Source organism: Eubalaena glacialis, chromosome 2, assembly GCF_028564815.1.
Source record: "Eubalaena glacialis isolate mEubGla1 chromosome 2, mEubGla1.1.hap2.+ XY, whole genome shotgun sequence".
In the NCBI taxonomy this organism is placed as follows: Eukaryota; Metazoa; Chordata; class Mammalia; order Artiodactyla; family Balaenidae; genus Eubalaena; species Eubalaena glacialis.
The window spans coordinates 20,449,004-20,473,638 of record NC_083717.1 but is presented as its reverse complement, the minus strand read 5'-3'; the positions used below and the strand labels follow the sequence as shown (position 1 = coordinate 20,473,638).

Here is a 24,635-nt window from a genome sequence, read left to right as displayed (position 1 = left end):
AACATGACTTAGGGGTAGCCAATGAGAACCATCCAGAGACTTCTACACCAAAGAAAGAGGCAGTAATCCTGGAGCCTCTGAGGCTACAGAAGTCCACACAACAGCCAAGCTCAAGAGGTAAGAAAATGGCCAATGACACCGGTGGACCTTGAGGATTGGGGGCAGGGGAGGTTTGGGCATGGCATGAGCCAGAAACAATCCATATTTTCCTTTAAAGAAGCTTGTATTGGGTTTCTGGTACTTGCTAACTGTGCTGGCTACACTCACAGTTTAACACCAAGACAATGCCCCAAACCATGTAAATCTTATTACTATGGGTTTGGTTTTTAGAAACTTCAAGTACTTTTTGAGGTAAGGATAGGAAATGAGATTCTGAAGTATATACACGTGCTTGTGGGAAGGGCCCTGTATTTTCATTAGCCTCTGAACCTTGGTACGTGAATGAATCGACCGTTTTTCATTACATAAGAGCTGGTCACCCTCCAGTAGTTAGATGGCTATAAGGACACTAGCTAACTGGAAACATTAGCTTATTACGAATGTTATTCTCTTTTATATCCTCTGCTATGCAGATTAATTCCATATAGCAGATAATTAGGAGAGGCCAAGAAAGTCCCTATATAGGTCTGTCTTTTAAAAAAACTCTAATGCCGTAAACAGTTGTTTGCATACCTCGCCACATATTTTTTAGTGGGGGTTGGGAAGAGTTGACCTAATTGGAATTCAGGGCTATTTTCCTATGAAAATACCATATCTCCTGGATTAGAGTAGAAAAGTTAACAGCTGAGCTTTCTTTTTTGAAAGCTGTATTAAACATTACCTGCATTTATGTTGTTGTTCTTTAATATTAGCTGGAGTCTAGCATTTAAATGAAGGCTATAATCTACATGTAATTACAATTCCATACCACCACATGCATTCTGTGCTTTTATTTTATGAAAAAACTAATTTCAAATTTCCATTGCAACTAAGCTGAATACAAAGTCTTAATGATGGAGGCCTGTGTCCTGGTTACAGAAACACGGCGACTGTCCTTTGGCCTTAAAACTTCAGGAAGGGCACTTCAAACGGCTTCGTGTTTGCATGTTTCAGCGCCAGAGCGTAGGAATAGACTCTGGCGTCCACTGTCAGATGTTCATCAGCTACCAGAGCTAGAGGAGGTGAAGAATACAAGTCAGATAATGAAGTTGATAACAGATAATACCCCTTATCAGCCAATCAGTGTTTACTGAGTGGCTACTATGTGCCAGTTCCTGTGCTAGATGCTGGTGGTATAGTGATGAACAAGACGTTTCCTGCCTTCAAGGATCTTACTCTAGCAGAAGAATAAAGGATGTAAAAGCAGGACTACGTTTCCAGCATGAGATAAGAACAAGAAAAAGTTAAAGACAGAAGAGCACATATACCAGGTGATGAGTCTGTGTTTTAAACAGCAAAGCTTTAAGTTTATAGATCCAACTGTTACTTCATAGATCGCTCACTACAGGGCTTTGTTGCGCTGAAACTAAACAGTGATGATGATTCATGCATCCTCTCCACTGTCAGGGACACACACGTTCCATGTGCAAGTTAAGCTGTGTGCTCGGAGGGACTGGAATGAGGTCTCTGAGTCTGACCACAAGGGCCTTTCATGAGAACTTCTGTTTTACTCAGGTGGAAGCCCCCAATTTCCAATCCGCCCCTTGTTTCCCAGCCACTTGTTCAGGAACAAGCTCAGAGTCGGTTTGACCCTCAAAGGCAGGGTTCTGTCCTGCTCATCTGTGCCAGCAGGTGCTGGGCGAGTGCTGAAAGCTATTCTTCCTAGCAAACTGAACTCCACGTGCCTTCCTACTCACTTCTCAAATGGTACATGTGGAATAAATAATTTGATTACTATATTGTGATGCTAGTAAAGCCAGGAACACTGGTTCTTTGCCCCTCCCTCTTCCTATATATACAGATCCTTCTACCTCCCTCACTATTTTCCCCCTCTTTTAAGGCTGGAAGGGAAGTTACTGGAAAGGAGAAGGAAGGAATTATTTTTAAAAGGACATTTTTCTAATACAAAAAATAAAAACAATAGCACATAACCTTCAAGCATTTGTGTGTCACCATTATCCCATTTAATTTTACTCCTGCCTCCTCAGAGGTAGGGGCTGTCCTACTGTTCCCGTTTAATGAGAAGAGCTAGGAACCTGTTCTGAGCTGTAACTAACACACAGTTGGCTGAGCCTCAATCCAGCCAGGCCTGTCGGCCTCAGAGTTGTGCTGTGACGGGTGGCCACGGCTCTCCCCGAGTAAACACCTCATAAATCACTGCATCTCCTCACGACGAGCACTTCTAACTCTGACTCTGGGATCCTAAGGTGGTTTCTACCTTAGGTCTGGTCTATAAAAAGGTAACGTAGGGATGGAGGCTGTCTGGGAACCTGAAATCCCAGCAGTTTTTGAAAGAGCCCCTTGACTTTTCAAACACAGACGTCAGAAATAAAACTGTACGCCACTGGTACTCACGGGAGGAAGGAAGAGACTGCTCCCAAAGCTTCAGGTCAAACAATGCTTCAAGTTAATTTTTGAAATAAAAACTTAACAGTATTCAAATTAGGAGATCACCCACTTCGTCGTGAGTGACTGGAGACGAACCCAGCTGGCAGAGGAGCCCCCGAAGGCCCTGCCACGTCTTTTGCAGTATCTCCTCGTGTAGGGTTACCGGAGGACATCGGTCCATGGAACCTTACTAATTTTTACAAAGTCCTATGAGACGGGCTGACCAGGAACCACATGTAGCTACATGACAAGTAGTTTACTAAGGGGCACGCTGCTAGTTAGTTTATTATATCAGCTTATCACACTGCGTATATATTAGATGCCTAAATGTTTGTTAAAATCTCCTTTAACTTAGACCCCACACAAAGAACCGTCCAACATACTGGCATATTTGAGGATCAGTTAAGAGATTATTTACTATACCTTTGCATGGCAGGGGTTAAAGATTTAAGGTATAGAATAGTTTTGGCTAATCAGCAGGCCTATATCTTGACTGTTCTGTAGGATTAAAAAAGCCCCTAATGAAAGCTTTCACTTGACATGGAATGTTTTGCTCTTATTTTCAAACTCTATGCCACCTGGAAAGGAAACTTATTATGTAGGTCAACTGCAGTCTTATAACAGTTTCTAGGTATTTGAGTTTAATGAGGAAGAAGAGAAAGAAATAGAATTATATTTAGTACCCCGTTGGTGGGGATGGGGAAAACAGAGAAAGTGGGGTAATCAAGAATGCTTACCATCAAGTCTCTTCAGCAGGTCATTCTTTGGTAAGGAAATCACTTCCACAAATTCTAAACAAACAAAGTGCAAGTGAAAATAAAGCCGGACACCAGGCGAGCCCACCTGAGCAATTCACAGTGCCACGGCCGCTCCCGCTGCACCACACGGCACTCAAGGCCAGCCCCCGAGCGGGACACATACCTCCATCTCCTGAAAACAAACAGAAGGGGGACATCTCAGCAAGGCCCGGAATGGTCAAACACTGCAAGGCTTTTGTGCAAGACGTTATCAAAAAGGCTATAAGAGTTTAACAGAAACCTGGGTCTCTACTAATTTAATTTATACACGTGGTAAAATAATTCCAACAGTACAAAGTTATTGTTCTCCAAATCAAATGTTTTAATGGCCAAGTTTAAAGCATATTCTGTGATATGCATATATGTATTTTTAAACTTTGTTAAAATATACATAACATAAAATTTACCAATTCAACCATTTTTGAAGGTACAAATTCAGTGGCATTAAATACAGTCACATTGTTGTGCAATCATCAGCACTACGCATCTCCGGAACTTTTTCATCATCCAAAACAGAAAGGTGGTACCCGCTGAACAAGAATTCCCTATCCTCGGTGACCTCTATTCTACCTTCTGTCTCTATGAATGTAGCGATTTTAGGTATCTCACATTTGTGGAATCACACAATATTTGCCCTCCTGTGTCTGGCTTAATTTCACTGAGCAAGATGTTTTCAAGCTTCATGTATCAGCATGCCTCGTTGCTTTATGGCTGAGTAATATTCCATTGTAAGAATAGGCCACATTTTGTTTATCCATCTGTTAATGGACGCTTGGGTTGTTCCACCTTTTGGGTATTGTGAATGATGCTGAATGAACACTGGCGTCCAAGTATTTATTTGAGGCCCTGCTTTCAATTCTGGGTATTTACCTAGGAGTGGAATTGCTGGGTCACCTGCTAATTCCATGTTTAGCTCTCTGAGGAACTGCCAAACTCTTCCTCAGCATGTTATATTCGCTAGTTTGAAAACTGGGCATTTAAAATTAGCTGCAGTGGGAAACTGAAACACTCAGAAACAACTAAAAGGGATGGGAAATGGAAGAGCTCCACTCTAACACATGATTTACGGTGCTGTCTGTGTCACCACCACCTTCTAGTGGGGCTGCGAGAGCACATGGAACCGACAGGCATTAAAGCCTCTGAATCCAAACTTGCTAAGAAATGTGGAGCAAAGAATTTCCCCAAAGCTTCACTAAATATGGAACTCAACAAAAACAGTTAATATGGCACTGTGCTGTAGCACTTCTGCCATTCTTACAATATTGATGGAGACAGAAATCAGAGTGATTTTGAAGATTTTCACTGTTTACGATTTAAGGCCTGTAGCTTATTACTAAGTGGGAATAAACTCCATATAGAAAGTATGGAAATTTGTAATTGCACATTTTTTATAAAGAAAGCATAAAAATCAATGAAGTGCTAAGAGAAAAATGCTGAAATACATAAGATTAGGAAAATAGCCAAGAGTACCAAGGAAGCATCTCTGAAAGACCATTATTCTTTTAACAAAAATCAAACTAGTAGCAAGTTAAAAGAAATTTAATGCAATGCAACCACTGTAAATGTAGCCAACACATGCTTACCTGGCTTTGGCTTAGGCCTTACATTTTCAGCATCGTCTCCATTGATAGTTACGGTTACGATATGTGTGGTACAGTTTGACAAGCCTGGATCCATACAGACAGCTGGGGAGAGAAGCAGCAGATCACCTTTCCAGACACTAGTCAGGTGTCATTCGTTTCATCACTTAAATGTCTTTGGAGGAAGAGTGGGCTTGTAACTCATAGTTTATGTAGAAGTTATGCAGGGGAACTGGTTTCTCCTATTCCCTTAGTATATACGCTGTAGGCCTGCAGAGCACATGTGTAGTTAGTACTCATATTTTCCCCAGAGTTCCTGAGGAAAGTTTGGTAAATCTGAGGGGTTAGATGCGATAAAATCCTTTCACCACATCAAGAAAGTCTTCTAGTGAGGAGCACAGCATACGGACGAGATGAGTAAGTAATAAAGCTTAGAATGTGGGAACCCTGAAAGGCACCCTGATTTCATAATTCTTCTCCAACTTCAGTCCTTTATGCTCAGCCGTGCTCTCATGGGGCAGGGAGGTTCACTCGCAGGTGACCAGCCCTCATCGAGGATTTCTCTTCAGTGAATTAGCTAATAAATAAATCCCTGACCATAAAGAACACCCAAAGAATCAGTCCTTTCACATCCAGAACAATCAACTGCTTGGCTAATTTTCAAGAGTTTGTCCCCAAGCACACACATGGGAAGCAGCACGAACCTGGGGAACATTCAGCAACGTCGCCCTTGTAGCCAGTTTCTTCCTCGAGCTCCCGAAGAGCAGCTGCTTCTGGGCTTTCGTTCTCATCGATGAGACCTGCAAGTCCCAGTCATGTGAGAGGTGGGACAGGGAGCCCCCTTCTTCTAACACACAAGCTGCCGAGCTACGTGTGAATAATCAAGCAAGCGGTTTGGGAAAAGCGGGAGTGCAGATAAAACTGATTCAGGTTTTGATCTTTTATAGAAAAATTAAAGGCAGATTACACCCCTGGGCAGAACACCCCTGGGCAGATTTAGTAGGTTGTGTTCCTCGTGTTTAGACCTAGATGTTTTTGTGAGCATCTCAGCATCAAGGTTGTTGTACAGCACGGATCTCCTGGGCGGGTAAGTGGCTTGGTGGTGGCCAACTGGCCCCAGTTTTGGACTAGTCATGTGACTACAGCACAGGAAGCCTGTGCTTTTTTTTGTTTCCTCACATGCGAGTTGGGGACAGTGTTTCCCATCTTGCCTTCCTCCCTCAGGGCCATATGGAGGGCCCTGTAATGCAATGCTAGGATAAATGTCACCTGGGAGGGAGAAGATCGGAAAGGAGGGAAGTAGGGGGGAGGGGACTGTGGGTAACACTAGTTCACTGTGAGGAAGGAGTAAATGGGCCGAGTGGGAGGAGGCCAGCAGCACCGCAGATCCTTTCTCCTGAAAGGAATTTACAGGATGCAAAGAAAAAGTGAAAAGTGGGCTACTCAGTCACTTTTGTTTTTTTGGGCCACACCACGCCGCCTGTGGGATCTTAGTTTCCCGACCAGGGACTGAACCTGCGCCCCCTGCAGTGGAAGCTCAGAGTCTTAACCACTGGACCACCAGGGAAGCCCTCAATTACTTTTAAAGTTATTAATTTCTTCAGTGAAATGGCAAGGAAATGAGAAAGAAAATAAAGCTGTTACTTATGTGTTACTATGGGATGGACTTTGAAAATACAGAACTTAAACCACTAATGATAACTGAGATCTAACCTCGTCAGATGGGAACAAGCCAATTAAGTCCTATAAGGATGCACTGCATTCAATTCTAGATACTTCCTGTACAACTGAAAAAAATATTCTAGTTGAAATTAAGATGATTTCCTTGGCCTGTATACATACAGGAGGATCATGGTTCTTTCACAGTTTCTGGAGTTAAGAGCCGGGCCTAGTTATTACCGTAAATTCACCAGAGGCAGATCATTAGTGATGGAAAACGAATTACCTTGACAAATTAGGAAAAAGCAATGACTCAAAAGAGGCTAGAAAGAACGCTGCAAAGAGGAGGGCAGGTGGCCTGGAAAGGTGAGCTGTGATACCGCTACGGGTTAGCGGATCACTGGAGTGTGGCCTGGAGTGCCTCACTGCAGAAGTGGTTTTGTTTTACTTAAAACCGCATGGACAGATGAACAGGTGTTCAATGTCTAAGCTCTGCCGTTCTCAGGCTCTGCCCTGGCTCAGTCCAACAGTCCCTGAGGGGCCATTCTACTCCCCAGTGTTCAGTTACTCACCGGCGGGGAATTCTAGGCAGTAGCCCCCCATCGGGGGTCGGAACTGCTTCACCAGAATGATGCATTCATAGTGAAGGGTTCTTTGCAGCAAGGGGATGACCGCCACACCTGCCAGCAGGAAATAAAACCAGGAAACCCCAATGAAAGGTCAGGAACGCCAGGAATTTGTTTACAGCAATCTAACTATTGATAAAAGCCCACATTTTAAGAAATGCTGCAGCTGAAATCTGTCTTGTATTTGCCATTAGCAATAGGAAGTTAATTTAAGCTACAATACTGGCAGTTAACTTTGGAAGTTATTCTCATTAAAAAAAAAGCAAGGAAAAAATAATCACACTTCCATGTTACTTAATTTTTCTTTTTATAAAAAGCTTGTTTTTATTGCCACAATTTCTTTAAAATAAAATTGAAACTAGAAGTAAACATTTAGCCCAGGGTCCAGGACAAATTTTGGTCTACACGAACCTCTACAGGCATCATTTCTCGCCCTGCTGCAGCCAGGCCGCTGCTGAAGCTACATTGATCTCTGTGCTCTTGGATTTCCTTTAAGCAATAAATCAAATAAGTTCCAACGTTTGTCGTATATGCTAACTAGACTGAACTTCATTGTTTTAGGATAAAAGACCCTTTCTCCCAAGTTTACTTGGCCTTCAAACCAAACCAAAACCAAAAACCACTGGATTCTGGAAAACACAACTGCTCAGGAGGACCACTCGGCTCCTCTCGCTTTCCCGGTAGGAAAACACAGCAGCTGCGGCAGCTGCTCTACTTCCAGGAAAAACAGAACACAGAACAAAATGGAAAAATACAAGGGAAAAACAAGAAAGACCTATTGCCCAACTTCCCCTAGACCAGAGGTGGTTTTCAGGACCGTTTCTGGGATATTTGCAGTCAAAGCATTCATGCCTGGAAGGGAAAGTGAACTGAATGAACAGTCTTTTCCTAAGTCGTTTCCTCATCAACTTACAAAAGCAAGCGGTCGGAAAGCGCCAAGTCATGCCAAATACGTTTTCCAAACGAAAGGCTCTCACCCAGATCCTCTGACCAGAACGCAAAAGATTTCTAGAAGTCATAACACATCTAGATACAGTATGTGGCTTCAAATTACACTGACTTATGTTTGGCCTTAAGTATGATGACATCTTCCCCTCAAAAACACTGTTCTGAGCTTAGGTAACAGGAACCGGAAGTTATTTATAAAGAAAGCTTGATTTAGTTAACATAGTGTTGCAAAATAGAACGCCAGAGTTAAAGATAAAAGATCATACTTGAAGATAACCCTGCTCTGAGGTCTTGGTTACAGTAAAAAACCCTCCTACCCCCAGTCTCCTAGTCCTGTGTGGGACTTCCTTTCGGGAGAGTTCTAACAGGTTTGCACTCATACCATCAGCCGACTGGCCTTTCCTCGTTGTCCGCTTCACAGTTTCCCAAGTTCTGTTCAGGCAGACAAGAAAAAACAAAAGCATTAGTGCTGAAGAGGAGACTTCTTAGGTTTTGTGTGTATAACCAGCACCTTACAGGTGCAAAGCACGCAAATGTGCTAGATAGCGGCCAGGAGCACCACGCAATAAAGATCTGTATCAAAAAAAGAGCCAACTGTGCTCTCCCACAGCTTCTAAAAATTATCAGAGAAAACCACTGCCTCCTACATCTAACTCTCTACATCTAAATAGAGGGCCTGCTCATCACCGGAGCTGCCTTTCAAATCAGCTTTCGAACCATTTACTCAAAACACTTCAGTTTGGATCATAAATTTGCGAGAGCAGCACAGCTGGCAATCACAGCTTTAAAGGCGATTAATCAGTCAGTGCAAATCCAGCCCCTGTGCAAATTCCAAAGGATATCCTGCATAATGTAAACCATTGAGACGGTTATTTATAGTTTAGATTTTAAAAGCTGTCACCTCAACTACACAATTTATGAAAGTAGGACCTTCCTGTTTATTAATTGAGGAATTAATAAATTTAGGTAAGTACTCTGCTTTGCATGTGTGAGATCCTGTCTAAAGGGAAAATGGTCCCTAGAAGAACAAGTGGGGTGAGCGGCTCCTGATCCCCCCTTACAGCTTTATTCCTGACGAGCTATTTGTTTCAGGGAACCCGGTACTGACGATCCAGTTACTGGAACACCATGTTGTTTTTAAATTTTTTAAATTTTATTTATTTATTTATGGCTGTGTTGGGTCTTCGCCTCTGTGCTAGGGCTTTCTCCAGCTGTGGCAAGTGGGGGCCACTCTTCATCGCAGTGCGCGGGCCTCCCACCATCGCGGCCTCTCTCGTTGCGGAGCACAGGCTCCAGACGCGCAGGCTCAGTAATTGTGGCTCACGGGCCAAGCCGCTCCGCGGCACGTGGGATCCTCCGGGACCAGGGCTCGAACCCGTGTCCCCTGCATTGGCAGGCGGACTCTCAACCACTGCGCCACCAGGGAAGCCCACCATGTTGTTTAAAGGGGGAAGGGCGTATGAGGGAATTTCCTCCTCACTCTCTTAGCCCTTCAACAGAAAAAAGCAGTGGTTAGAGATGGGGGTAAAGAAGCAAACAATTTTGATTTAAAAGAAGGAAGACATCTGGGTGGCTCCGGAGAAAGAAAGAAAGGCATCCACATCCGACATCTGTCTCCCTACGGTAAGACTGAGTGTAAGAGGTACTCCTTGGAGGAAACCTCGTACTTTTTATCTGGTTGTCCTTGAGGCTTGGACCTTGCCACATTTCTATTAAAAAGTGTCAGAATTTAATCAAGTTAAAAAAAAAAAAAACTTTCTGTAAACTGTAGATCTTGTAGTATTGCACCCAAATTCTAAAGGGCAAATATGTCAAAAATGAACCTATGAAAATCAACCAGACTACCAGGACGACTCACAGCTGCCCACATTCCTGTTAGTAGCAAGAAGCCAACCAACAAGCCATTCTGATCAGTCAATAACTCGCAAGTGACAAAACACCTTCTGGCCCAGTTCTCTCTGCTGCCTCCTACGGTTAGAGTCCTAAAGACTGAAGAAGACAGTGCTGGGAAAAGCACTGAAGGTCCCATCCCCAACACACTAGGAATAAAGGAAGCAAAAAGAGGAGCATCATTATAGTGGTTACGATGAAGTAAATAAGCAGTATGAAGCCATAAAATAGGTACGTATTTATAAGAAACAAAACAAGAGCACCCCCCGAGAGCTCCAGTCATCTCAGAGGGACTCAGAGAGGAGAGACGTCCATCTGATTGTTGTCTTAAAAGCCTCTTGTAGCTTTAGAATTCTGATTCTGGTTGAGTTACTCCATTTTTAGTCTTTGTTATAAGGAAAGCCTGTTTTACCTTCTTCCCTCTGGTCAACCAACTCCAAGAGGTAGGCAGGGCGACAGAGGGTGAGTTCAGCTCTCTCCTGAATGTCGATACAGGGGCACATAGCCAGCACATCTTTACTCTCCCCAAATCAATTCCATACCCTCTTCCATGAATGAGACAATGGAACAAAGGATTTTCTAGCTGCAATTTAACTGTTCTGTACGTGCAATAGTTTATACATTTATAAGTCATAGCCTACTGTAAAGTACTGAGATTCATTCTTCGAAGCTTGACATTCGGGTATGCAATGTTAATGTTTCACACAGGCGCTCTCCGGAGGCTGCAGGGCAGCCCTACGTATGGACGGATGCAGAAGACAGTGCTGTAAACAGGCCACACAGTGTGGAGTCTGGGAGACCTGAGGCCACTCCCGACTACTGAAGCAGACTCTCCGGAGGTGAGACCGAATCCTGAGTATTTGGAAACAAATCCCCAAGTGATTCCGAGGCACATCCCTGATGAAGTGCTGGAAGGAAGAGAGGACAAGGGCAGGTGCACAGCCACATGGGCCCCAACCAACACGTACTCTTCACACTAACCAGTGTTAAGGGCTCTATTTTGTGTTATAAACTTAACTCGACAGGAAGGAGAACCAAGCTGTATCATGGTAGGTTGGGCTCTAAGCTCTGGCTACGTTTTCACAAGTGTAAGTACGTGTGCACCTGTCGTGTTCCCCAAGTCTCGGGCCTCACCACACCCAGCTCACTGCACGTAACAGGTACCCCTCCCACTCTATGGATGGGGCGTAGTGTGCTTAGCTTTCTTACTTTGGGTTTACCAGTGCTATGAATATCTTAGTGTTCCTGATGGCTCTCCAACATTGAACCTTATTACTGTTTTTTGCTACTTTAGTAGATATAGTCAAAAGTTGTTTAAATCACTGGCAAGTCCATGTACTTTCACACTGACGATAGATGTATTTATTTCCTTACGAAGAAACTTTATTCTTATTTGATCACTTAGCAAATAGAGTTTTTATGTTAATGAATTTATATCACATAACCTGGATACTAAATTTAGTTATATTTTCCTATTTTCTCATTCTGTTTTGCTCCTTTTTGTATTTCATAAGTAAACGTTTAGCACATTTTTTTCTGTTATTTATAATATACAAAATTACTAAACAGAAAAGTTGGAAAATAGAAGAAAAAGGCTAGTCACATAGCTGCCATTAATATTTTGCTACAGTTTTCCTTCTAGCCTTTTCTTACACATTATTTGGCAGAGTTTAAAAACCATATATCCGGGGGCTTCCCTGGTGGCGCAGTGGTTGAGAATCTGCCTGCCGATGCAGGGGACACGGGTTCGAGCCCTGGTCTGGGAAGATCCCACGTGCCGTGGAGCAACTAGGCCCGTGAGCCACAACTACTGAGCCTGCGCGTCTGGAGCCTGTGCTCTGCAACAAGAGAGGCCACGATAGTGAGAGGCCCGCGCACCGCGATGAAGAGTGGCCCCCGCTTGCCGCAACTGGAGAAAGCCCTCTCACAGAAACGAAGACCCAACACAGCCAAAAATAAATAAATAAATAAATAAATAAATAAGAAAGCAACTTAAAAAAAAAAAATCTCTGGTACTGTTTTAAAAAAAAAGAAAAACAAAAAAACCCCATATATCCAATATCCTATTTTGTTATCAGCTTATTAACTTTTCTGATACCACTAGGTTGTCTTCATGATCTGCTGTGGAGATGGCTGCGTAGATTTTGCCAAATGAATACACTGTAACAATTATTTCTCTATTTTTAAGATGCTTAGGTTAATTTCAATTTATTTGTCTTTTAAATTTATTATGAACATTTTTCATGCATAAATCTGATTCCAAATAGTTTTCTTAGCATAGTCTTAGACACCGCAGGCGCCAGGCCCCAGGAACTCCCTCCCGGCCCTCACCCACATATGTCTTTACGGCGACTGGTACACAGTGTGAAATGCTTTACAAAACTTCTTTCCCCCCAATTTTCATTTCCATGAGCAAGGTGTAAGCCTGTAAGTTTTACCTCAAACCCAGTAGCATTGTCTCTTAAATTCTAATTCAGAGATAAAAACTGGTTTAATAGAAGGAAGTCACCTGTACTGTTAATTATTCTGCTGCTTTATCAGCTTAAATTAGGCATGGCCCAAAAGTTGTAGGTTCACCCTAATCTACTTGGGAGAATGGTGTTAAAACAGCTTAACTAGATTCTTTACTTAAGACAGAGTTTACAGTGAGGAAAATATCAAAGTTTATGCCAAACACTAAATAGAGACCCTGAGAACCCAAATCCTCAGCATTTTACAAAAAGAAGAAAAAAATACTTTACCTTGTTTTACCAGTAGGATCTCTGTAAGTTGTTTTTTCAAGCTTGACCCATTTTCCTTCTGAAATTAACTAAAAGATCAGATAGTAAGTCGGGAAACTTTCAAGGTGAGCTGTTTTTTATTTAGTTCTTTTTCCTTTCAAACTTTTTGTGGCTCTCAATGATCATGCTTCCCTCCCCAAAATTTGTGTCCAAGTTTTCTTTGTGTCTAAAGAATTGAAAGTTGTTTTTCTGATGGTGGGCCTGCTGCTCTGTGGAGTTTTGGAGGTAGGACTGAAGAGGTGAAAAGAAATGAGAGTTGACAAATTCTTGGGAGAGGGGAGGACGGGGGCACCTAGAAGGGAGCATGAGGGAGGGAGGGAGGGGTTTATTGGGATGCTCCTAACCTTCTCTCCTCTGATCTGGGTGCCAGTCACATGCGTGTGTTTAGGATGTGAAAACTCAGTGGCATCTGTCAATGACTACACAGCAAAGGTGAATACAGGGATACCACGGCCAATGACTACATTTCCCATAATGACACATGGGTTTACCACCCAGTCTGAGGGGCACCCAGCATCGTTTTGCCTGGATGCCGAGGTTAGGTTACCAGGACTAACTTACCTACAGACTATACTGACTGAGCGCAAAGGTGCACTGTGTACATAAAGCAGCAAGTAGCCTTTTTCTCACTATTCTATCTGTCACTTGTCACCAGCAGCAACCTAATAATTATCAGCAGATCTGTTCACAGATAACACAGAAAGATTTTTAAATCAAAAAGAATTCCAGAAAGGTGTCAAGCTCAGAGTTCCAAAGATGAAGGATTTAAAGTTTATCCACTGCAATGGTTCCTGTAGGAAGAGACTTTTTAAAAGGTAAACTGGATAACACACAAGACATACATTAGTTCTGGAATTTAGACCCCAACTAACAACTTAGGTTTTTATTCTTCTTAAACACACATATTGAGACCACAAATAGCTAACCAAGATGTGATACCTAGGGATGAAATGTCTAAGCCCTAAAACTCACATATGATTTATTTTCTTCTAACCAGAGAAACTTTTAATAAAAATTGAAACAATAAGGTCCTACTGTATAGCACAGGGAACTATATTCAATGTCCTGGGATAAACCATACTGGAAGAGAACATAAAAGAGAATATATATATGTGTATAACTGAGTCACTTTGCTGTACAGCAGAAATTAACACAACACTGTAAATCAACTCTACTTCAATAAAAAATAAATTAAAAAAATAAATAAAAATTGAGAATTTTTAAAATCAACAGTCAAAACTCACTTCAAAAACAGCCTCAATTTCACTAATACATATAATTAAGAATGATACACCACTGCTCCCACACAAGAGCAAAATGCCCGAGTCCTAAAAAGGGAGCGGGAACAGTGTTTAAAACCTGTCTTAAAGAATGAAAAACAATCATTTGAAACAGCAAATAGTCTATACATTTCTTTCAAACTCAGCTTAACATGGCGAAGGAGAAGGGAAGTAAAAACAATGTATACCTCCTCTGAAATAATGTACTGCTTGGTATTTTGAGAAGAATCTGCTGGTTCTTGTTGCGCCATTTTCACTTTATAGTCCCCAGGCTGTAAGAGAATGAGACGTGTTTAGGCTACATTAATTTTTCTGAATTACACATTTGTCCATAGGTCACTGGTCAAAGTACTTAAATGGCGGAAAAACTTGTATCATCAAAGCTTGAGTTTCTCATGTGAAGATTGGGGAGAGCTGCCCCAGGTGGAACAGGAAATGCAAGGCCTCGGGAACAGCCAGGAAAGAACGGAAAGCGTCCCGGTGAGACCGACCCACGTCCTGACGCGCACAGACCTGGCCCTTAGACACAGCCTGAGATGTTCTGACTCCATCTTTAAAACGCTTTCCAAGGGGAAACAGTACAAAGATTGTACACCATTCCCAACGCCCGCCCCTCAACTGCTGTCCCTTATCAACCCTTTCCAGCGAAACTTTGAGTTGTTGGCTGGCTGCTTCTCCCTCCCATTTATCTTTGTGTGTGTGTGTGTATTAAATGGATATACCATCCTAATAATTTAAAACTGAACAGTTCAGTGGCCCATTCAAAGTTTTAACATGTGTCAACGTCACAGCTGCACATAATGAGTTAACTAGAAGCAAGATCCGTTAGGAAAGGGCAGGCCCCATCCCGGGGGCCATAGGCTACTACTTTCTCCTGGCATATTCCCTCAATTCTGTACCCTGAATGTCTGAAAATCTTTCTTCTACCCTCAAAGTTGATTGATAATCTGGCTGTATATACAATTATGAGTTGAAAATCATTTTCTGTCAGCAGTTTGGAGACACTGTTCAGTGTCTTGCTTCTAAGAAGCAAACTGGGGCTTCCCTGGTGGTGCAGTGGTTAAGAATCCGCCTGCCAGTGCATGGGACACGGGTTCGAGCCGTGGTCCAGGAGGATCCCACATGCCGCGGAGCAACTAAGCCCGTGCGCCACAACTACTGAGCCTGCACTCTAGAGCCCGCGAGCCACAACTACTGAAGCCCGCACACCTAGAGCCCATGCTCTGCAACAAGAGAAGCCACCTCAATGAGAGGCCCACACACCGCAGTGAAGAGTAGCCCCTGTTCACCGCAACTAGAGAAAGCCCGCGCGCAGCAACGAAGACCCAACGCAGCCAAAAATAAATAATAAACAAAATAAATAAATTTATATAAATATATATTAAAAAAGAAGCAAACTGGCTGCTGCTAAGAAATTTGGAGTCCCTCTGAGTCTAGATCCTTTCCAAGTGACCGGTGTTCTTTCTCCGGAAACCTGCAGTTATTTACGTCTTCACGGTGATGTTGGTGTTATTTTAGGGGATTCAAGTGGGTCCTTTCAATCTGGAAACTTCATTCTGTGCTTCCTCAACTATTTCACTGATAATTTCCTCCCCTCTGTTTTCTCTCTTCTCTCTTTCAGGAAATAATACTTAGCTGTTGGACTTCCTGAATCGATCCTCTGTCTTGTCTTTTTCATTCCTATTTTCTGTTTCCTTGTTATTTTATCTACATTTCTCAGTGGCTATTCCAACCCTTCACTACCCTGAAGTTCCACAGTTCCTAACCTACCCCACCTCCTAACTTTAGCTCCAGGGAAAATAGAAACCATCAAACATCAACTCTCTTACCAACCATCTTAGAAGGAAAAGTGTCTGCTCTGTTTCTTCTGGGACCTAAAGTGATAATTAAACAGCAAGTTTCCCTAAAACACAACCAACAAAACAAAACTTAAATAAACCTTCTCATAATCCTGTTCTCTGCTCCAACCTTGCAGGACTTCTTGAAACACCAGATGACACTACTGTGTATCTTTATTCAGGCCATCACTATCTACTCCCACACATCATCCGCAAGCTGGAAATACAAGTATCTCCGATTCCTAAACTCCTTTACCAACCATAACTCATCAATGACAAGTCCTCGAAATTCTACCTCTAACACTTCCTGAAAGTGTCCTACCCCTATTATCCCTGCTCTGGTTAAAAACCTTAATGTCTCCCACTTGGGATGAAATGATGTCCAAAACTATCTCCCAGACACTAGATTTTTCTTTACCTTGTCCAACTTTCAACATTGCTCACAGTTATGTTACTATAAAAACTCCCTAAAATCACTGATGAATAAATGAATGAAGGAAAAGAGTGCAACTGGCTGGCTAAGTCTAGAGAGCCAACCTGTTCCTAAGAATCAGGTCGGTGTGGGGCCTGCTTAGGCTTGTTCTGAAGAAGAGTTCCTCGTCTACTGGTCTTTACCTAATTAAGTTAAACTCAATTTCAAAATTATCTTGGCACAAAGTTAAAAGATTCACACTTTCTGATTTCAAAACTTACTATAAAAGCCACAGTAATCAAGATGGTGTGGGTACTGGCACAAGCATAGGCTATATATAGATGGATAGAATTGAGAGTCCAGAATTAAACCCATAGATATACGGTGAATTGATTTTCAACAAGAGGGCCAAGAGAATTCAATGGAGGAAAAGAACAGTCTTTAACAAATTGTTCTGGGACTAGATATACACATAGATAAGAATAAAAATGAACCTCTACCTAATACCATCTACAAAAATTAACTCAAAATGGATCAAAGCCCTAATTGTAAGAGCGAAAACTATAAAACTCTGAGAAGAAAACATAACTTTAAATCTTCATGATCTTGGATTAGTCAATTGTCTCTTAGATACGACACCTAAAGCTCAAGTAACCAAAGAAAAAAACAGATAAACTGTATTTCATCAAAGTGTAAAACTTTTGTGCTTCAAAGGATACCATCAAGATAGTAGAAAGACAACCCACAGAATGGGAAAAAAGTTTGCAAATCTGATAGAAGACTTGTATGTGAAATACGTAAAAAACTCTTACAATAATTAAAAGACAAATAGCCTAATTAAAAATAGGCAAAGGATCTGAACACACATTTCTCCAAAGAAGTGTATACAAATGGCCAATAAACACGTGAAAATATGCTCAACATCATTAGCCATCAGGGAAATGTAAATCAACACCACAATGAGATACCACTTCACTCCCGCTATGATGATTATAATAAAAGAGATAATAACAAGTGTTGGTGAGGATGTGAAGAAACTAGGACCCTCATACATTGCTGGTAGGAATGTAAAACAGTGTAGCTGCTTTGGAAAACAGTTCCTTAGAAGGTTAACCACAGAGTTCCCATATGACCCAATAATTTCACTCATAGATATATAACCAAGAGAAGTGACACATAGGCTCACACAAAAACTTGTACACAAATGTTCACAGCAGTATTATTCATAATAGCTCCAAAGTGGAAACAACCTAAATATCTATCAATTGATGAATAAATAAAATGTAGTCTTTCCATACAACAGAATATTATTCAGCCATAAAAAGGAATGAGGTACTGATACATGCTACAACATGGATGAACCTTGGAAACATGCTAAATGAAAGAAGCCAGCTACAAAAGGCCAAATATTGTATGATTCCATTTATATGCAATATCCAGAAGAGAGAAATCCATAACACAGCAAGCAGATTAGTGGTTGCCAGGTGACTGGGGGAAGGAGGGACTAGGGTATGGGATTCCTTTTGATGAAAATGTTCTGGAACTAAATAGTGATGGTGGCACATCTTGTGAATATACAAAACCTTCTGAATTTTATAATCATGAAGGTGAATTTTATGGTCTGTGAATTACATCTCAATTAACAACCACCACCTTTGCAGTCTTAAAATCCCCAACAGGTAAGTGTGTAGGATAGTTGGGTTGTTGACTGGCACCCTGGGTCCAAAGGCTGACAAAGCCCAGAAGACTAGTTTGCAGAGTTCTGCTCTGGACTCAACAACACTGCACTGCTACACCACGCAACCATTTTACTGTCTGCTGGGTGCACATTTTGTCTGATGCTCAGTACGTATTTATGCTATATTATTAAAACATTATGAACATTGTTGCTTGCACAGTATTTTGTGGGCCAACCTAGGAATTACTCTGGCAAAGAAGCGAAATTTGAGGCCTTAGTAAGGAAAGATGACTATATGCTAAAGAAATAAAAATAACCACTTAATGAGGACGAGAGAAAGAAATGCCTATACATCTTCACACTCATTGAAGAAGAGTGAAGGGGGGGAAGGGTGCTAATCTATACAGAGTGATCAGGAAAGGCCTCTTTAATTTGGTGACAGTTGAACAGAGGCATGACAATAATAAAGTAGTAAGCTACATGTATGTTTAGATATTTAGAGACAGTCAGCATACGAATTATATGCATACAGCATAAGAAAACAGGCAGCTATTCCTCTGAAAGTACCCCAGATGGTAAGTTATTAGGTAAACTTTTAACTGGCATTGGTTTACATCAGACAAACAGTTTACATTATTACAAGCGATCACAGTAGCGTGCTGCCCTGGATGAAAACGAACCATAGGTTAGTTACATCAACGGCTGGCTACCCGTCTCCACATGAGTGTTCTACGCCCAGAGAAAAGAACTTTATCCACCTAGATTTTTATCTTCTAGATTTCCATTCCCTTCTATTAACAACATATACGTCAGAGAAGGAAAGTTTCCTCCACTTTTAGTTCTGACATTTAAGAGAAAGTAACTCTCAGGCAACCAAGCAACCCCATTTAGTGCACAACATAGACTCTGTCTAGAATGGTACAAAACAGTTGGATTAAGTAAAAATTTCTACCTCCTTTAAAGTGACGTTCTGACCCAAACTTCTTTTTTTTTTAAACATCTTTACTGGAGTATAATTGCTCTACAATGGTGTGTTAGCCTCTGCTCTACAACGAAGTGAATCAGCCATACATATACATATATCCCCATATCCCCTCCCTCTTGCGTCTCCCTCCCACTCTCCCTATCCCACCCCTCTAGGTAGACACTAAGCATTGAGCTGATCTCCCTGTCTGACCCAAACTTCTTAAAAGCAGAGAACTGCAGTCCTTAAAAGTACACGTGCCACCAGAACGGCAGATAGGCGGAGCTAAATAACCTCTATTTTCCTCTATGAAAAAATTCATAATCTGGATTCCCAGGAGACAAAATGTCAGTAACACCTAATTTAGAAGAAGAGGTCCTCCCCCGACCCCCACGTGAGTATCTTTAGGGGCAAAGGGGCATCTAGTTCCTTCAGATTTACATGACACTTTAAGGCATTTATGTTATCTGCTGGGTCCCCTAATGTTTCTCTTTACAGCTGCCCTCAGATTTTCAAAGGGATTGTTGATGGGCTAAAAAAGGTGAAAAAGCCCTATTCTGAAGGATGGTTCCTCATCCACCCCTCTTCATCTAACTAAGCTAAACTCAAGTACAAAACAGTCCCAGTAATCAAAAATCGACCCTCAGTTGGCAAATGCTAAACTATTTATAAGCAGTTGTTTCAAACAGACTGTATTTTAAAATGTTTAAGCTAAAATGTTAGAGGTCTAGAAAAACAAAAAACAAGCTCCAGACATAAATTACAAAAAAAGAAAGAAAAAAGTGGCTAACAGGGCTGGGCCTCTCGAGGGTAATTACTTGGAATGCAATCAGCCCCAAGGGGAACAGTATTCTCTGGCAATCTATTGACTGTGTTAAAAACAAAACTGGGATTAAAGAGTGATTTCAGAAGTCTATTCTTTACCACGCAATTCCCAAAATGTTCAGGATTGTGAAAGCAGGTCAAAGATATTACTGAAACAGAAAAATATTATTCTTAGCGCCATTTCAGAAACAGAAGCTAAATAGTGCGGTGCGGGGCTGGTCACCAGCACAGCTCTTCAGAGACCAGAGCTCTCCACACCCAGCTGCGTGCTTGCCTCCAACACCACTGTGATAGAGCTTTCCTAAGCCGATCCCATGCTATTTCGAGATTTAAAAGTAAAGTTTAATTTGAATTTTATCCACTTCATTAGCTAGAACTTAAGGTCATCTACATTTTGCTGCTAATAGGTGTATGTTATACGTAAAAAAACCCACAAAAACCCCCATGTACATAACGCTGAGTGTTCTAATTCACATAATCTGTTTTAACCTACTTTGGTTTGAGCAGAGAAGGTCTATGATGTGTCAGATGTGTGATTTTTCCAGGGCACAAAAAACTCCAGTGAAGGAAAATGTCACAGGATTCTTTGAATTCCTGTACAGTGGTGGGCAGCGGTGTCCAACTAGCTTTGTGAGCGTGGGCAGTTCAAAAGTTCAAGTATACAGCAAGTGCAAAGTGACCACTATTCCTGCCCTGGGGACCTTATACGCAAATAACCAGAAGGGCAAATGCCTGCTAGAAAGATAATGCAATACCAAGGTGTTTTAAATGAGGCACAAATCACATCCACTTGGGAGGCAGGGAAAATAGAAAAGACTTTTAAAAAGCTACTATTAAAAGGCAGTTTGATACTAAGATATGATTTAGAGACCAAGAAGGCAGGGCAAGCATTCTGAGTAGAAGGAACCACATGAACAAAAGCAGAGATACTAACTGGGGGAAGGGTTGAGAAATTACAGGAGAGTTTGGCAAGCCCTGGGGCTCTCAACCTTTCCCTCCCTACGCCCTCCAAAAAAAAAAAAAAAAAAAAACAACCCCAAACAAACCCCACATATAATGGACGATGTTAACAATTAACAAACACATTTCCAAAGGCTTACACAGATTCGGCTGGATGCCCGCCCCTTTCCCCCAAATTTGCTGGCAAACAAAGCACTCAACAACCTTAACCAGCAGGCCACAAACTCCTGCTGCTAGGCACGTTCCTCCTGGGTACAATTCTCCACTGAAGGGAGGAAGATAAACGATCACCTTTTCACAAACTTGTGTATTTGAGTATTAGGAACAACAGCTGGATTCAAGTTAAGTGGGAGTAAGATTCAAGAAGTTAAACTGAGAATCGCAAAAGTCAGGCTGCAGAGTTTGCGCCCAGGCTCCTCATCATTCACTTATTACCATACCCGAGTCCCGCAGCTTGCTGAGCTTGCAAAGTGAAGCAAAAATCAGAGCAAGAAATCACACACTGGTTAATCTCTCCCAGCTAATAGCTGTAAACACCATCTATACTCAACCAAAGATGTCGGAGCTCAAATCGTAAGCAAAAACTTCTGATTGACAAATGAAGGTCAGGCAGTTGGAACAGTTTAATAATTGAATAGAGAAATCAACAAGGCAACTTGAAAGAAATTAAGTGGGAGATCAATATTTGCAAAAAATAACGACTGTGTTGTTAATAGGCATGTCTAAAATGCTATTCTACATTCTTTCAGAAAAATTACACAGAAAAGCCACTTGATTTATAATGAACAAAGTATCAATTAGTTTTGTTACATTTAATAATCTTGGTTAAAATCATAAAGCTTCAAAAATTTTAGTTTTTTTAAAGATAATATTTTGATCAGTCTTCTTTTGTACCATCTATGGTAAAATTTTGGTATCCACATCAAATGGATTCACTTTAAGTGAGCTTTTCTTTGCTGACAATTATCCTCACATAACTTCCTGAAGTTACTTTGTTAATGATGCAAAGCCACTGAAAGCTTTCTTTTTTCTTTTCTTTTCTTGTAGGTGTAGGGGTTGGATGGGCAGGGAGGGACTGACATTTTACTGAAATTATACTTGGTAATTTATGATCATTAACCAAGTGATTTACATTAATTAAATCATTACCTTTAGTTCTGGTTGAGCAAGAGTGAACTGATTGTAATTACCCCTTGGAAAAGTTAATTGGTTACAGCCACAGAGTAATAAGACCAGTAAAGAACCTCTTGTAATTGCCCAGGAAAGAGATAACATAGGTTTGGAGGAGGGTGGACCAGGAGCAAGCAGATTTAATTCCTTGCAGATGAGACTTTTTTACTTTTCCTAAAACAGTTTCTGGGGAAGGGGTTTCCAAAGCTAATTCCAAGAAGGAGATGATCTTAAAGGGAACTGGGAGAAAGGGGTGGTGCAGTGTTCAAACTTGGAAACACTGAGTTTGAAATGTTGGTAAGATATCCCAAGTGGAGAAAACCAACAGGCAGTTGGAAACACTGATCTACAGTATTAATTATATTATGGATTCAGAGAAGGAAATGTTTTTTCATTATTTAATTTGGAATTGCTCAATTACCCCCCTATCACTTTGGCTACAGATATTTTTTTCGGCCCTCAGGAGAAAAAGCAACTACTTCCACTGTTGTAAAGGTTTCACTGAAGAAACTTGATGAATATAAACAGTTGATGGCTAAATGAAGAAAAGGTAAACATGGTGGCTAATAAATAATGAAAGCGAATTTAGCTGTACCCATTCAAAATACTGGAGTGTCTGTTTGTAATGTCAATTTATTCGATGCTGCTTAAATGTGTAACAAGTTACTTAAAATCAGCTGTAATACTAAAATGTCAGCACTTCTAAAGTATATAGCCTGAATAAAAGACATCTGCATCAAATCCCTTCCCTGTAGTGTCTATATTTAAGTTTACAAACTTAGCTGCTTCTTTACAAATAACTGCAATTCTCACCTCAACCTCTACACGCAAGTTTCCTGGGCTTCCTCCCAGACTGACTACATTCCCAGTTTCTACTTTCTCCTATACATCTATTAATTCCTATCTTCAACAGAAAATACCTTACCCAAATTAACCCCATCAGTGCTAACATTGCCTTCAGCTGCAACTTGTTTATTTCTAGGTCACATCAAAAACAAACATTTGAGTGACCACTCCATCCGGTATCAAGTCTCTCTTAGATCTGGCAGCCTGGCACCATTCTCCCAGCATCCATGGAATATTGCTTCTTTTCCCCCTCAAAACAGAAAGGATTGCGTAATCGTGGATCTCAGAAGTGCTACCGACCCACTACCGCCGCCCCTGCCCCAACATACTCTGCAACGGCACACTCCATTTACCTCCGCTTTGAAAATGTATGTTTAAAAGTACTGCTCCTAATTAAACCACTTAGGAACACTTTTTGAGCAAAACAAAACAGGAAACAACGCATATTCCCGGGGGGGGGGGGCGGGGCGGGGTTCAAACGCCTAATGGGCAGAGAATCCTGTAATTATACGAATGAATACCTTTCTAAAAAGGCTTGTAATCGGTGGGGTTCTCACCTCTTTCTAATTTAAAACGACTTAAGATCAGCCAGTAAGAATGTGCAATTTTAAGGAGCTATCCGAAATGTGCGCCCTTAGGCAAAGGTGCCTGGGACAAGCCCAAAGCACGTAACTGTAAGAAGCAAGTCTAGGTTTAAAAGGCGTTTCTCAGCACCTAGTCACTTCTCTTTTCATTCATTTAAAGAAATAAATAAAAGTGAACTTTTTCGTTACTCTACTTTCTGACCGCCATCTGATACGCCCTCACGAAAGGAGTAGGGAAAACAGACGATAGGGTGATAGGGGACGGACGAAGAAAAGGGGAAAAGAATGGTATAACAAATTCGACTAGCATTCCTTACAGTCTTGTGAATCCAGCATGGCATGGGTACGGACACGATCTGGCTGTGTTTTTGCAAGCTGCTACTTTTGAGAGGCTAGAATAAATGAACTTGACGCTCAAAGGCGACACCTCTCCTTTCCTCTGTTCTCCCAAATCTACCTCCTCTACCACCTCCAAAGTCCAACTCCCCAAGACCGTATAGACGGGCTCGTTCCCTCTCTCTCACAACCCTCCCCCACCAGAGAAGCGGGGCCATGCCTCCCTTTGCAGATGCCTCCACCACTGCACTCACGCTAACATTTCACTCTGATGTTTCCTACTTTCTGTACCCCGAGTAGCCCAGCTCTTCCACCCCAGTTCCTGGTTTGCCTCTGAACCTGCCCTCCTTTCCGCGCCTCGCGGGACGCGAGCTGGGTTCGCAGCCGGGGAGACGCGCTCCGCTGCCGGCATGCTCCAGGTGTGCTCCCTCCCTCCCCCGCCAAAGAGACCCTGCACGTGATTGGCTCGCGCCGAGTTACCTACTCCCAGGCGTGGGGCGAAGGGATGGGGTACTCCTTTAGGAAGGGGGAGGAAAGGAGAAAGCACGGGTCCAAGGTAGCAGTCTCAGGAGATGCGGGGCTACTGCGGGAGCCGCAGGCACGCCTCGCGGTGATGAGAGAGGGTGCGCGCTCGCCCCCTCGCGGCACCCGTAGCACCCCCGCTGGTGACCTAGCCACAGAGGATTACCTTCCGGGGCAGTGCGCGGCTAGGCGAGAAGAGGAGCCCTGCATTTACAATCCTCGTCTCAACAGTTCTGGAATTCCTCTCCCGTGGACAGAACTCTGTGTGTGTGCGTGTGTGTGTGTGTGTGTGTGAGTGTACAATAAAAAAGCACGCCCCAAGATTCTTTCTCTCCGCTCCTTCTTCGCTCCTTCCTCCTTGCTTAATAGACCGGAAGTGTCCTTTAACCAAACCAGCTCGGCGGGCACTTCCGG

General features: G+C 42.1%; 1 protein-coding gene across 4 annotated transcripts; it reads right to left on the bottom strand.

Annotated features, from left to right (window-relative positions):
* Positions 1–921: 921 nt before the first annotated feature.
* NUDT5 (nudix hydrolase 5) lies at positions 922–24,580 on the bottom strand. 4 transcript variants are annotated; one of them, XM_061181634.1, is made up of 10 exons: positions 23,681–24,121; positions 14,275–14,358; positions 12,768–12,835; positions 8,519–8,568; positions 7,135–7,242; positions 5,608–5,703; positions 4,907–5,008; positions 3,448–3,456; positions 3,264–3,317; positions 922–1,151 (listed from the first exon to the last, which is right to left on the bottom strand). In XM_061181634.1, exons 1-10 carry the CDS (start codon positions 23,702–23,704, stop codon positions 1,042–1,044), a joined length of 705 nt encoding a protein of 234 aa, XP_061037617.1. In that variant the 5' UTR covers positions 23,705–24,121; the 3' UTR covers positions 922–1,041. The 4 variants fall into 4 exon arrangements, with proteins under 4 accessions (XP_061037617.1, XP_061037616.1, XP_061037615.1 ...); XM_061181633.1 differs by lacking the exon at positions 23,681–24,121 and adding an exon at positions 24,388–24,580 and having other exon boundaries at positions 1,062–1,151; positions 3,264–3,456; XM_061181632.1 differs by lacking the exon at positions 23,681–24,121 and adding an exon at positions 24,180–24,335 and having other exon boundaries at positions 1,062–1,151; positions 3,264–3,456.
* Positions 24,581–24,635: the final 55 nt, after the last annotated feature.

Excerpts from the sequence above, each read along its gene's own strand:
- NUDT5 (XM_061181634.1), bottom strand. The coding sequence starts at position 23,704 with ATGCCATGCTGGATTCACAAGACT. Across the intron at positions 12,836-14,274 it reads AGTACATTATTTCAGAGGAG|TTAATTTCAGAAGGAAAATG; the intron begins GTATACATTGTT and ends CTGATCTTTTAG. Across the intron at positions 7,243-8,518 it reads GAAAGGCCAGTCGGCTGATG|GTGTGGCGGTCATCCCCTTG; the intron begins GTATGAGTGCAA and ends TCCTGCTGGCAG.